The sequence below is a fragment of the Peromyscus californicus genome, unplaced genomic scaffold (genome assembly GCF_007827085.1).
Source record: "Peromyscus californicus insignis strain IS unplaced genomic scaffold, ASM782708v3 Scaffold_13__1_contigs__length_99412109, whole genome shotgun sequence".
NCBI lineage: Eukaryota > Metazoa > Chordata > Mammalia > Rodentia > Cricetidae > Peromyscus > Peromyscus californicus.
The window spans coordinates 94527310-94541125 of NW_026294424.1; the positions used below are offsets into that span (position 1 = coordinate 94527310).

The 13816-nt window shown below is 46.7% G+C and overlaps 1 protein-coding gene across 3 annotated transcripts in view; it reads left to right on the plus strand.

The window, feature by feature from the left end:
- The window catches only part of Nudt9 (nudix hydrolase 9), a 23889-nt gene extending 10351 nt beyond the window's left edge, over positions 1-13538 (plus strand). For all 3 annotated transcript variants that reach the window (XM_052735572.1, XM_052735571.1, XM_052735573.1), the window contains exons 4-8: positions 1998-2084; positions 4306-4417; positions 7485-7631; positions 8387-8471; positions 13106-13538. In XM_052735572.1, coding sequence (XP_052591532.1) covers positions 1998-2084; positions 4306-4417; positions 7485-7631; positions 8387-8471; positions 13106-13284 — 610 coding nt within the window. In that variant the 3' untranslated portion in view covers positions 13285-13538. The remainder of the gene's footprint in view (positions 1-1997; positions 2085-4305; positions 4418-7484; positions 7632-8386; positions 8472-13105) is intronic.
- Positions 13539-13816: the final 278 nt, after the last annotated feature.

Genomic DNA, 13816 nt, shown 5'->3' on the forward strand with positions numbered 1-13816 from the left:
TGTCATGGGGTGTGAGTGCAGATGTGGTGATGTCATGGGGCCTGAGTGCAGATGTGGTGATGTGGTGATGATCATGGGGCCTGAGTGCGGATGTGGTGATGTCATGGGGTGTGAGTGCAGATGTGGTGATGTCATGGGGCCTGAGTGCAGATGTGGTGATGTCATGGGGTATGAGTGCGGATGTGGTGATGTCATGGGGCCTGAGTGCGGATGCGGTGATGTCATGGGGCCTGAGTGCGGATGTGGTGATGTCATGGGGCCTGAGTGCGGATGTGGTGATGTCATGGGGTGTGAGTGTGGATGTGGTGATGATCATGGGGCCTGAGTGCAGATGTGGTGATGTCATGGGGCCTAAGTGCAGATGTGGTGATGTCATGGGGTATGAGTGCGGATGTGGTGATGTCATAGGGCCTGAGTGCAGATGTGGTGATGTCATGGGGCCTGAGTGCAGATGTGGTGATATCATGGGGCGTGAGTGCGGATGTGGTGATGTCATGGGGCCTGAGTGCAGATGTGGTGATGTCATGGGGTGTGAGTGCAGATGTGGTGATGATCATGGGGCGTGAGTGCAGATGTGGTGATGTCATGGGGTGTGAGTGCAGATGTGGTGATGTCATGGGGCGTGAGTGCGGATGTGGTGATGTCATGGGGCCTGAGTGCAGATGTGGTGATTGTCATGGGGTGTGAGTGCGGATGTGGTGATGTCATGGGGTGTGAGTGCAGATGTGGTGATGTCATGGGGCGTGAGTGCAGATGTGGTGATGATCATGGGGCCTGAGTGCGGATGTGGTGATGTCATGGGGCGTGAGTGCGGATGTGGTGATGTCATGGGGCCTGAGTGCGGATGTGGTGATGTCATGGGGCCTGAGTGCAGATGTGGTGATGTCATGGGGTGTGAGTGCGGATGTGGTGATGTCATGGGGCCTGAGTGCAGATGCGGTGATGATCATGGGGCCTGAGTGCAGATGTGGTGATGTCATGGGGCCTGAGTGCGGATGTGGTGATGTCATGGGGTGTGAGTGCAGATGTGGTGATGTCATGGGGTGTGAGTGCGGATGTGGTGATGTCATGGGGCCTGAGTGCAGATGTGGTGATGTCATGGGGTGTGATTGCAGATGTGGTGATGTCATGGGGCCTGAGTGCAGATGTGGTGATGTCATGGGGCCTGAGTGCAGATGCGGTGATGATCATGGGGCCTGAGTGCAGATGTGGTGATGTCATGGGGCCTGAGTGCGGATGTGGTGATGTCATGGGGCCTGAGTGCGGATGCGGTGATGTCATGGGGTGTGAGTGCGGATGTGGTGATGTCATGGGGTGTGAGTGCAGATGTGGTGATGTCATGGGGTGTGAGTGCAGATGTGGTGATGTCATGGGGTGTGAGTGTGGGTGCGTGTAACTGACATTTTATTCTGGGCTATGGATTAGATTAAAACGTTAGTTGGGGGTGGTGGTAGCACACACCTTTAATCCCAGCACTCGGGAGGCAGAGGCAGGCAGATCTCTGTGAGTTCAAGGCCAGCCTGGGCTACAGAGTGAGTTCCAGGATAGCCATGGCTACACAGAGAAACTCTGTCTCAGAAAAACAAACAAAAAGTTGGTTGAGGGCTGGGAAGATGGCTTTGGATGAAGCTCTTGTTGTATAGCCATACAGACAGGAGTTTGACTCTCCAGAGCCCACACAAAAGCCAAGCAGACAGGGAGGCTGCCTGTAATCTCAGGACTCAAGGAAGGGACTGAGCAGGATATCGCAGGGGTAACTGGCCAGCTAGGCTATCTCAGACTAGCTGATTGGCCCTTCCTTGATAAACTGGAGCACTGTTGATGAAGACACCTCAGGTCGGCTGTCTACTTCATGCCTCCACACATGTACATGCATACCACCTGCACACATTCAAACGTGTGTACACACATGCATGCTGTATCAAGCCAGACTTTAAATAATGAGTGCATTTAATTGATTGTGTGTTGTTTGTGATCTTTTGTTCTTTTCCCCATAGAAATCCTGCAGGAAGGACAGGACTGGTCGGCCGGGGTCTTTTGGGGAGATGGGGCCCAAATCACGCTGCAGATCCCATTATAACCAGGTAAGGACTGAGTAAGGTGTTTGAGTAGCAGAGAGCTAAGTGATCAGAAAAACACAAATGTCAGCTCTGTGTCTGTGTTTTATGTGTAGGTATAGAACTGTGTTTGTACGTACACAGGACCTTAGGTGACATTGTGGTGTGCGGTGGAAGAACAAAGCTGTGGTTTTAGCGAGGTGTTGTCGCTTATGCTTATAATCCCTGTACTTGGGAGATTGAAGCAGGAGGATTGCCATGGACTTGAGGCCCGTCTCAAAGCCTCAAAATCAGTCAGTCAGTTGATTAAGCTGCGGTTTTATGTGGTAGGTGTACATCAAGCATTATCTACGAGGCATGTCCAACTTACTGCCCGAGAGCTGTGTTCTGTGCCCAGTGATGGCTGTGAATGTAGCCCAGCACATGAGATGATTTTTTTTCGCTCGAGAGCCTGTTTTCTCCAGCATGAGCTTTGTAAATGACAAAGTCATGTTTTACATTGTCAAAAGTTTGCATATACCTGGCAGATATTTATTGAACATCTGTTGTTTTTTTTTTTTTTTCAGCATTGAGTATGAACTTTGGAGCATATAAAAAAGTATAAGAATTAAGGTTTTGGTCATTGAAAAGCTGTAGCTTCATTTGCGAGGTGGGAAATTTAAAATAAAAAGCATGAAATATGACCAAGTGCAGTTATGGATTGCTCAGCATTGGAGACACATCCTATGAAACATGTTATTAGGCAATTTCCTCATTGTGTGCCTGTCACACAGTGTACTTGTTTGTCCATAAAAACACTGAGGAAGACGTGATCGTTAAAGAACTTGATGCCATTAAAAAGAATCCAGGAGCTTTCAGTGGAATGGTATAGGAAAGACCTTGAGGGTATCTCAGGAATGGACAAGTCACTCCTACCCCTTGGCTTCCAACGTCTAAAAGGGTAAACTTACTTATAGTCTTACCTTAGAAGGGAGCCGTGGAGCACCCTGCCTGCACAAGGATGCTGCCCTTTCCAGAGGATGATATCTATGAAAGCCACACTTTCAGTTTCAAATGAATGAGTTTATTAAGTGTAGCAGGTAAAAGTAAAAGAAAGAAATAGCAAGTAGCAGAAGGTAACAGATTTTATCTGGTCTTTGAGTCATTTTGTTTCCCTTGAGTGATCTTCGTGCCTCTGTGGAGGTAAGTGAGCTCTCTAAAATGCTAACAGACTGTGGCATTACCCTGTTGAGCAATATTCTCTGGCTCTCTTAAGAACACAGACTTGAGAATTCTGCTGTATAAACATTCGCTGGCTTCTTGAGCTTCACACTCTACCCTCCCTCTCACTTGCTTAGATGTTCATTTTCCTGGACCAATATTTTGTTGCTTTGTTTCTTTCTTATGTTGTGTTTGGGTCTGCACTAACAATTCTTTTACTTCTGTTTACTGTACTCCTCAGTCTGAAACCTTTTCTTGTGATGTGTCACTTTGGGGTTTAGCCCTGCTCCAGACCTTTCATGAGGACTTGTGGGTCAGATGAAACTTGGAGACCCATCCAACACTAGTGTGCTCTCACACTTCCTCTGGGGTGAGAATCGCATCATAGGCTTTCCTACCCACTTGTTATTGGAAGTACAAAGTTCGTACCTTTGTCTAGAAGACCAGTTTTAGAAAAAGCCTTGCAATTGAAGCAGTGGATCAGGAAAGGGAGGGGAGGCTTGTCTTTGAGAAAGAGGATGTGGTTAGAAAAACGTTTTCTGAACTATTCTCTAACCACATAATTTAATTCAAGACATAAAATTAAAGTATAGGATGGAGGTTTTTTCCCCTCGTAGTCTACAGATGGTATAAAGATTACACTCAGCTGAAACTACTTGGTAGCCTGCTTTTCTGATATCCCAGGGTGAGGTGCTCAGTCCAAGAAATATTGCCAGGCCTGTTTATCACTTCAATTTCTAAAAGGGGTCCTTGGTGGAAAAATACCTTGCAACACTTTGAGAACCTTCCTTCAAATTATGTTCCGCTTTTAAATGTTTTTTGTTAAGGAGTAAAAATTGTATGTGATCTAAATTTTCCTTACTAAGAATACAGCATCCTTGTGTGATGTAAACTTCCTTCTGGTTTATAACAGGGCTAAACAGATCGTTTTTCTAATGAAAACAGTCTTAAACCGGCTGATTTTGGGTAAAGAAGTACTTTGGTGTAGAGAAAGCACCTTTTAGTCACAGATGTAAGCTGGAATCTTGTCTTCTGTCCTCGCTTGCAGGTGGAAAAGGGATGACAGTGGTAATAAAATCACACATCCTGTCTCCGGGAAATGCATCTTACAGTTCGTTGCAATAAAAAGGAAAGATTGTGGAGAGTGGGCAATCCCGGGGGTAAGTATGGCCCCGCCCTCCGCTGATGCTGTCACTGTCCATTGCTTGGCTCACTGTGAAGCTCCTGTGTGAGGAGGCTGCTCCTCACTCCCCATCAGTCTCTATTACCGTCATGGAGGAGGCTGCTCCTCACTCCCCATCACAGTCTCTATCACCGCCATGGAGGAGGCTGCTCCTCACTCCCCATCAGTCTCTATCACCACCATGGAGGAGGCTGCTCCTCACTCCCCATCAGTCTCTATCACCACCATGGAGGAGGCTGCTCCTCACTCCCCATCACAGTCTCTATCACCGCCATGGAGGAGGCTGCTCCTCACTCCCCATCAGTCTCTATCACCACCATGGAGGAGGCTGCTCCTCACTCCGCATCAGTCTCTATCACCACCATGGAGGAGGCTGCTCGTTCACTTCCCATCAGTCTCTATCACCGCCATGGAGGAGGCTGCTCCTCACTCCCCATCAGTCTCTATCACCGTCATGGAGGAGGCTGCTCCTCACTCCCCATCACAGTCTCTATCACCGCCATGGAGGAGGCTGCTCCTCACTCCCCATCAGTCTCTATCACCGCCATGGAGGAGGCTGCTCCTCACTCCCCATCACAGTCTCTATCACCACCATGGAGGAGGCTGCTCCTCACTCCCCATCAGTCTCTATCACCGTCATGGAGGAGGCTGCTCCTCATTCCCCATCACAGTCTCTATCACCGCCATGGAGGAGGCTGCTCCTCACTCCCCATCAGTCTCTATCACCACCATGGAGGAGGCTGCTCGTTCACTTCCCATCAGTCTCTATCACCACCATGGAGGAGGCTGCTCCTCACTCCCCCCCATCACAGTCTCTATCACCGCCATGGAGGAGGCTGCTCCTCACTCCCCATCAGTCTCTATCACCACCATGGAGGAGGCTGCTCCTCACTCCCCATCACAGTCTCTATCACCACCATGGAGGAGGCTGCTCCTCACTCCCCATCACAGTCTCTATCACCGCCATGGAGGAGGCTGCTCCTCACTCCCCATCACAGTCTCTATCACCACCATGGAGGAGGCTGCTCGTTCACTTCCCATCAGTCTCTATCACCACCATGGAGGAGGCTGCTCCTCACTCCCCATCACAGTCTCTATCACCACCATGGAGGAGGCTGCTCCTCACTCCCCATCAGTCTCTATCACCACCATGGAGGAGGCTGCTCGTTCACTTCCCATCAGTCTCTATCACCACCATGGAGGAGGCTGCTCCTCACTCCCCATCAGTCTCTATCACCGTCATGGAGGAAGCTGCTCCTCACTCCCCATCAGTCTCTATCACCGTCATGGAGGAAGCTGCTCCTCACTTCCCATCACAGTCTTTATCACCACCATGGAGGAGGCTGCTCCTCACTCCCCATCACAGTCTCTATCACCACCATGGAGGAGGCTGCTCCTCACTCCCCATCAGTCTCTATCACCGTCATGGAGGAAGCTGCTCCTCACTTCCCATCACAGTCTTTATCACCACCATGGAGGAGGCTGCTCCTCACTCCCCATCACAGTCTCTATCACCGCCATGGAGGAGGCTGCTCCTCATTCCCCATCAGTGTTCACCACCGTGGAGGAGGCTGCTCCTCATTCCCCATCACAGTCTCTATCACCACCATGGTTTAGAATGATGTAAGCTTTTAGGATCATGTACAGTTGTAGCATCTTTGGAAGAACATGAACTTCCGGCTAGACCGAGGCTCATGCTCTGCCCTGTGCACTTGCTGTGGGTGATGGAGTCCAGGCCCTCGTTGTTAAATGAAGGTAGCCCTATTGACCTCAGAGAATTGCCAATGAATGTTTGACATATGGTTGGGACTCCTTATGTAAGGTCCATCTCAGTCCCCTACTCTAAACTCAGTTATATATTTTTAGCATTATTGATTGAATTCTTATTTTTAATCATAATACCACTGGTTACAAACTTTTCCTGAAGTTCCATATCACCATCAGGAAGGGTGTACTTGTAGCCCATATTGACTTTGTGCCATTGATGTATTTGAATACATTAAAATTGTATCCTATGTGTGGGAGAGGCCTTGTAGTTTATGTCTTACTGTGAGATGGCGGTAGCTTGAGTGAAGATGGGTTTTTATGAATATACTGCTGTCGGTAAGAATATGTTTTTCTTTGTAGTGTAAGAATGGAGTGGAATTACAGCCTGTAGCTGACTGATCCAAGCTCAGGCTGATGCCGTGAACCAGTTCACTCATGCTAAGTGCAGTAACACAAGAGTGGTTTTATCGTAGGGCGTTACATTTTTATCGTTATTTGGAATTCTGATCGGGAAGCAGCTGTTGTCACTGATACATTTCTGAATACATTGATACAGTTTTCATCTCCTTAATTGACGACTCCCTGCCTTTTCAGTTAATATTGTAGACACTGAGACAGAACAGAGCTAAATGAACAGATATCCCTGTCTTCTGTTACATTTCAGTGGGAAAGGTAGCTCATGTAATAAGATGGATCAGTTAAATCTAAGTTTTATGTCAGAACAAGAAAATCTAGACCAGGACTGGAAGTAAAAAGTGATTGAGAAATTGAAATTGTAGTTACAGCTGGAGAAGGCCTGTGGGGAAGGTGACATTTAAATGACATTACGGAGGAAGCGAATGGGTAGTGTCTGTGGAGAGACATTTGGGGTTCTGTGGAGAGAACTAGCAGGCTCATCCGCTCTCGGATGGAGTGCTGCTGGTGCAGTCTGCAGATGCTGAGGAAGCCATTGTGGCTGGAATGGACTAGTCAGTGTGGGAAGAGTCACTGTGCTGTTTTCTTGCCTCTGGGCCTTGTAGTTTGAGTTTGGAAAGTATGAAGAAATGAGTTTGCCTGGAACAGTTTGCCATAGCCTAACCTTGGACCAGTTACTGTGGCTCAGTGTATGCGTTGCCTTTCTTGGCTGCTGCTTCTGGAAACGAATGGTTTAAGAAGCTCTTCTCACAGAGGGGTGGGGATAACTATGGTGGGGAAACACAGAAATACGCGTTTATTGTACCAGTCAGTAAACGAGTCGAATAAGCCAAAGCTTAACTTCTTAAACAATGTGACTGCAGGGGATGGTAGACCCTGGGGAGAAGATCAGTGCCACACTGAAGCGGGAGTTTGGAGAGGAAGCCCTGAACTCCTTACAGAAGTCCAGTGCTGAGAAGAGAGAGATCGAGGAGAAGCTGCACGCGCTCTTCAGCCAGGAGCATCTCGTGGTGAGGGCTCCCGGGAGGCTCCGGCCCCAGTGCCGCAGCCTGTCAGCGGGGCCGTGGGATCTGCTCACAGAGCAGACTGTGCTTAACCTTTATATCCAGGCTTTAGCCCATCTGATCATTCATTACTTTCTTCCCTCTGACTTTTCTTCAGCTGAGGACTGAACTCGTGTGACAAATGAGCTATTTTCTTACACATTGAGCAGATCTCTCTCTCTCTCTCTCTCTCTCTCTCTCTCTCTCTCTATCAGTTTTTAGATTTCTGTTTCCTAGGTTTGTCAAGAATAATATACCCTCCAATCTATGAAATTGTAATCACAGAAATTATTAAAACAGAAAAATACTTACACTTATACATATATGGCCCAAATTGACTCCCATGGTGCTGTTGAACTTGGGGGTCCAGCATACTAATCATATTCCATCACTGAGTTACACCTCCAGCCCTTCTCAGATTCTGTGGTGCTGAGGATTTTGTGAATTTTAAGTCTGCCTCAAAAGAGAGTATTGTACCCTGAGAAACATAAGATAAGTCTATGAAGCTATGCTAAAGGTTGTATGCTGTTTACATTTCTTTGTAAGCATTTTTTTAGGGGGGAAGTAAAGCCATGTAATATAACATACAACTATAACTATTTTAAAATGTCCAGTTCAGTAGTGTTCAGTGTGCATCAGGATATTTCCATATATTAACTGAGTCTCTCCTGCTCACTCCCGTCTCACCCTAGACACTGTTTTTCTGTCCCCCTTGACAACAGATATATAAGGGGTATGTTGACGATCCTCGGAACACTGATAATGCGTGGATGGAGACCGAGGCTGTGAACTACCACGATGAGACAGGTGACTTTAGTCTTAAACATGTTCCGTTGGCTAGAGCTGAGGACCAGCTAAAGCCAGGATGTCTACTAGGACATCAATCAGTACACCTAGAGTGTCTTAGCTCTTAAACCAATTAACTATTGAGTTTAGGGCTGTGCTTATCTGCAAGTGAAGTTGTTAGTATTAAAAGAATACTTAGAACAAAATCTGCAAAATTCTATCAGTGACTAAAATGCCCTTAATCTGTTGATGGCACATGAAGTTGGATTTATAGGCTAAAATAATGCGGTTGAGAGCCATCAATTATTTAGTACAGTTATTAAACTGTAATTAAATTTGTGTAAACAAAAGCAAAAGCAAGTGGGAATTCGGGTGGGGCAGTTTGTTGGTGAGGGAAGAGATGACATTTATATTAACCTTGTTGTGTGATGTGTTGCCATCCCGGTGCTGCGGCCTTGGGATTGCCGGGTCTGTAGTAAGTGTGTGGTACTGAGCGAGGGCATTTCCTCACCTGGGGGTCTTAGGACTCTGGGAGAGACCGTCTGTTGTTACAGAAGAGAAGGGAACCTGCTGTCTTCAGAATGACCTAGGATCTCTATGCATCAGCTTGCTCCTCAGAACACCCTTTCTTGCTAAGCTGAGTGGTGTTTTAAGCGTTTGGCATTCATTTGAGGAGTGATGAAATGACCATGTTCAGAGAACTCCCTGTTCTTCTGGCTCTTTGCTGAGCCACCTGATCTTATGCTAATCACTTGTCCTTGGACGGCAGCTTAGATGTGGGAGGTCTCCTTTCACTCTGCCTTTGCTTGGCCTCGGGGAAACTCCAGTACCAATTAATTCCCTTCACAATTCATTACTTATTTGTCATGTGCAAATGGAGTTTAGAACGGGTTTCTTGTTTAACTGCACACAATGCATTACTTATTTGTGAGGCTAAAAACAAATGGCCTTTTTTCCAAAGATTGAAGGTAGATTATATACCTGATGGGTGGTTAATCTCAATTTCTCTGTAAAAAAAAAACAAACCCAAAACCTCTTTGCTTAAATTCCAAGTCTTTGGCCTGTATAGATTGGCATGGCTTACCTAACAAAAGGAATTAAGGCAGACAGGCCTGTAGCACTAGGCTCTGTCCTGGTCTTACTGATTTGTCTTCCTCACACCTTTGGGCATCTCTAAGAGACTCCTTGGTAAGGTCTGAGGTGTGCCCTTCTCTCAGCTGATCCCTTGTTGGTAAAACAATTGTACCCGAGGGCAGTAAACGGTGTGTTCAGGCTGGTTGCTGTGCCCCTCTCTCTGCTGTGACGGGATTTTCTACCCGAGCATGTGGCAGTGTGGATCTGAGAACTGTTTTTGTTCAGCTTTCTTCTAGTGAGAGAGGGAGAGGGAGCTGCTGAGCCCTGTATGTGTTTAAATATCAGTGATCAGAGCAGTAAAAGAAAGTCTAGATATTATTAGTTCAGATAAAACACAGCATGCTAGAGGACTGTACTGAGGTAACAGGACACTTTAAATCAGTGGTTCTCAACTTTCCCAGGGCTGTGGCCCTTTAATACACTTCCTTATGTTGTGGTGATCCCCAACCATAAGATTATTTTCGTTGCTACTTCAAAACTGTAATTTTGCTACTGTTATGAATTATAGTGTAAATATCTGTGTTTTCTGATGGTCTTAGGTGACCCCTCTGAAAGGGGTCATGACCCACAGGTTGAGAACCACTGCTTTAGCTTCGCACCAGCTGTGCGTCTCTCAGTCAGTGAAGGTGTTGGTCGCTGGAGTATGGACAGATGTGAGATGGGATGCCAGCACTAGCGCTTTGAGCCTGTGGCCAACCATTGTCCTCTTCAAGAAGGACTTCTGCTGGCTTACTGTAATGGTGATTTTGACGTAGGTGAAATACTTGGAACTTAGAGAATAGTTGATGTAAAGAGGAAAATATAAACCACCACCCTCAATTGCCAGCTTGCCTTAGCTTCTTCCAAACTTTGGGTAGCTTCACAAATAAATAGGGAAAAGGTGCTCGGGCTGTGTGTTCTGTTTCGTTGCCTGACGTTTCACTTAAAAGCATATTATGGCCACTTGATGGCCACAGATGTGGGCAGGCCTCAGTTACGGTTCTTTGTTTTTAGTTTTTTTGAGATAGGGTCTTGCCACATAGCCCAGGCTGCCCTGAGCTCACTCTATAGCCCAGGCTGTCCTGAGCTTACTGTATAGCCCAGGCTGTCCTGAGCTCACTCTATAGCCCAGGCTGTCCTGAGCTCACTCTATAGCCCAGGCTGTCCTGAGCTTACTGTATAGCCCAGGCTGTCCTGAGCTCACTCTATAGCCCAGGCTGTCCTGAGCTCACTCTATAGCCTAGACTGTCCTAAGGTCACTCTATAGCCCAGGCTGTCCTGAGCTCACTCTATAGCCCAGGCTGTCCTGAGGTCACTCTATAGCCCAGGCTGTCCTGAGCTTACTGTATGGCTTAGTCTGGTCATGAACTTGTGGGCAGTCTTCCTGCCTTTGACTCCCAGATACTGGGATTGCAGTATGGACTACCATTTCAGGCCCCATCACCTGCCTGTTTAATGACGCGACACTCCACTGTGTATCTCTATCATGTCTAATGACGCTCCACTGTGTATCTCTATCATGTCTAATGACGCTCCACTGTGTGTCTCTATCATGTTTAATGACGCTCCACTGTGTGTCTCTATCATGTTTAATGACGCTCCACTGTGTGTCTCTATCGTGTCTAATGACGCAACGCTCCACTGTGTGTCTCTATCGTGTTTAATGACATGACGCTCCACTGTGTGTCTCTATCATGTTTAATGACGCTCCACTGTGTATCTCTATTGTGTTTAATGACATGACGCTCCACTGTGTGTCTCTATCGTGTTTAATGATGCGACGCTCCACTATGTGTCTCTATCATGTTTAATGACTCTACACTGTGTATCTCTATCGTGTTTAATGACATGACGCTCCACTGTGTGTCTCTATCGTGTTTAATGATGCGACGCTCCACTGTGTATCTCTATCGTGTTTAATGACGTGACGCTCCACTGTGTCTCTCTATCATGTTTAATGACGTGACGCTCCACTGTGTGTCTCTATCATGTTTAATGACGTGACGCTCCACTGTGTGTCTCTATCATGTTTAATGACATGACGCTCCACTGTGTGTCTCTATCGTGTTTAATGACGTGACGCTCCACTGTGTGTCTCTATCATGTTTAATGACGCTCCACTGTGTGTCTCTATCGTGTTTAATGACACTCCACTGTGTGTCTCTATCGTGTTTAACCTGTGTCACAAGGCGATAAGTCTGATTCTGCCCATTTTTAAGACTGAGAGCTGATGCAAGGGCTCAGCGGTGGAGAGCACGCCCGCTCTTCCAGCCAGCCTAGGTTCAACTCCCAGCACCTCCCGTGACCCAGGAGAGCCCGTAACTGCAGTCCAGGGATCCAGTGCCTCTTCTGGCCTCTTCCAGCACCCAACACACACGTGGGGCACAGACATTCATGCTGGTAAAACACCCATGCACATTAGAGATAAATAAGGAATGTAGTATATGATACTAAATGCTTATATATGCACATAAAACACACACATATGTTGCACATAGTTTACTCTATTTCCTTTGAATAATTTTTTTTTTTTTTTTTTGGTTTTTTGAGACAGGGTTTCTCTGTGTAGCTTTGCGCCTTTCCTGGAACTCACTTGGTAGTCCAGGGAATAATTTTTTTTTGAGACAGAATCTCTCATTATGTAGCCCAGGCTGGCTCTTAACTGATGGCAATGCCCCTGCCTCAGTTCTCGTGGGTGCTGGAATTGGAGCAGTAAGCCATCACACCTAGTTTAATGTAACTTTTGTTTTCAGCGTTTGGGATTTTACCGGGAGATTCGTGTACACTAGGCAGGCACTGACCACTGTGCTGAATTCCAGCTCTCTAAACTCCTTGTACTTCCACCTGGAGCAGAGTCTGATACAGGCATTCCGAAAGTTATTGATGACATGCTCATCAGGGAGAATTCATTTCTTTTTTTTTTTTTGGTTTTTTTCGAGACAGGGTTTCTCTGTGTAGCTTTGCGCCTCTCCTAGAACTCACTTGGTAGCCCAGGCTGGCCTCGAACTCACAGAGATCCGCCTGGCTCTGCCTCCCAAGTGCTGGGATTAAAGGCGTGCGCCACCACCGCCCGGCTCGAGAATTCATTTCTTAGAGTCCTGGGTAAACACTGACAGTTTGTCCTATAGGAAGAGCCATTTGCATTTATACATGTATAAATGTAATTATGAATATATTATATTATGGTTTCTGGTTTGGCATTCAATTATATAGCTTAAACTACATGAGTTATAAATTTGTTTTTTAGGTTTTTTTTTATATTTAACTCAGTAATCCTTCTGGAATTTATTTTTGTAAAGGGTTTCATATAGCGTGGTATCTCTCTCTCAAGGAGAATAGTCTTTAAAGAGAAAAGTTTTCATCTAATATTTAATCAGTTAGAATTCAGGCATTTTGGAATATTATGGTTTTTAATTCTTTGGCCACCTAATAACAATGATTTAATCTTATTTTTAGTAAGACGGTTTGAAAATACAGGATTACAGTGATAAAAACCGGAATAAACGAATTCCCCTTTCTTTGGTGCGTTTCTTTGGCTCTAGGGGAAACCATGGACAGCCTCACCCTGGAGGCCGGGGACGACGCTGGAAAGGTGAGGTGGGTTGACATCAGTGATCAGCTCAAGCTTTATGCCAGCCACTCCCAGTTCATCAAACTCGTGGCCGAGAAGAGGGATGCGCACTGGAGTGAGGACCCTGCCGCGGACAGCCGTGGGCTGTAGCTCGTCCCCGTAAGCCAGGGCCACCTGGGAGTGCTGCAGCCAGCAGGGACGCAGAACTGACTCCACAGAGGACACTCGGGAAGGTCTGCAACCAGGTAAAACGAGCGAGTCCGATGAAGAACACTGAACTTTCAGCTTTCTTCTCAAAGGATTAGATTGCCAGATTTTGTATGTACTTAAGCATGGCTGAACAAAATTTAAATAACAAGTGGTCTTTAGAGAATTGTAGTTACAATAAAAATTAAAAAACCCAACTGGTGGTGATTCGTGTTTCTAGTTCTTACTGTTAACTCCTCACTGCCCTTGGAGCTGAGTGGTGTCCTGCTGAGCTAAACTTCCTCTGGAGGTGCCACCTCACATGTGCAGTAATGCCTGACCCGATTGCCTTTCAACTGGTTGCTTTCTGTTGTTTCCTGTGCACGCAGTGCCCGAGGAGGGCAGAAGAGGGCGTTGGATCCCCCGGAACTAGGTTTACAGGTGATTGTGAGCCTCTGTGTGTGTGCTAGGAATTAAACCCCTGTCCTGGAAGAGC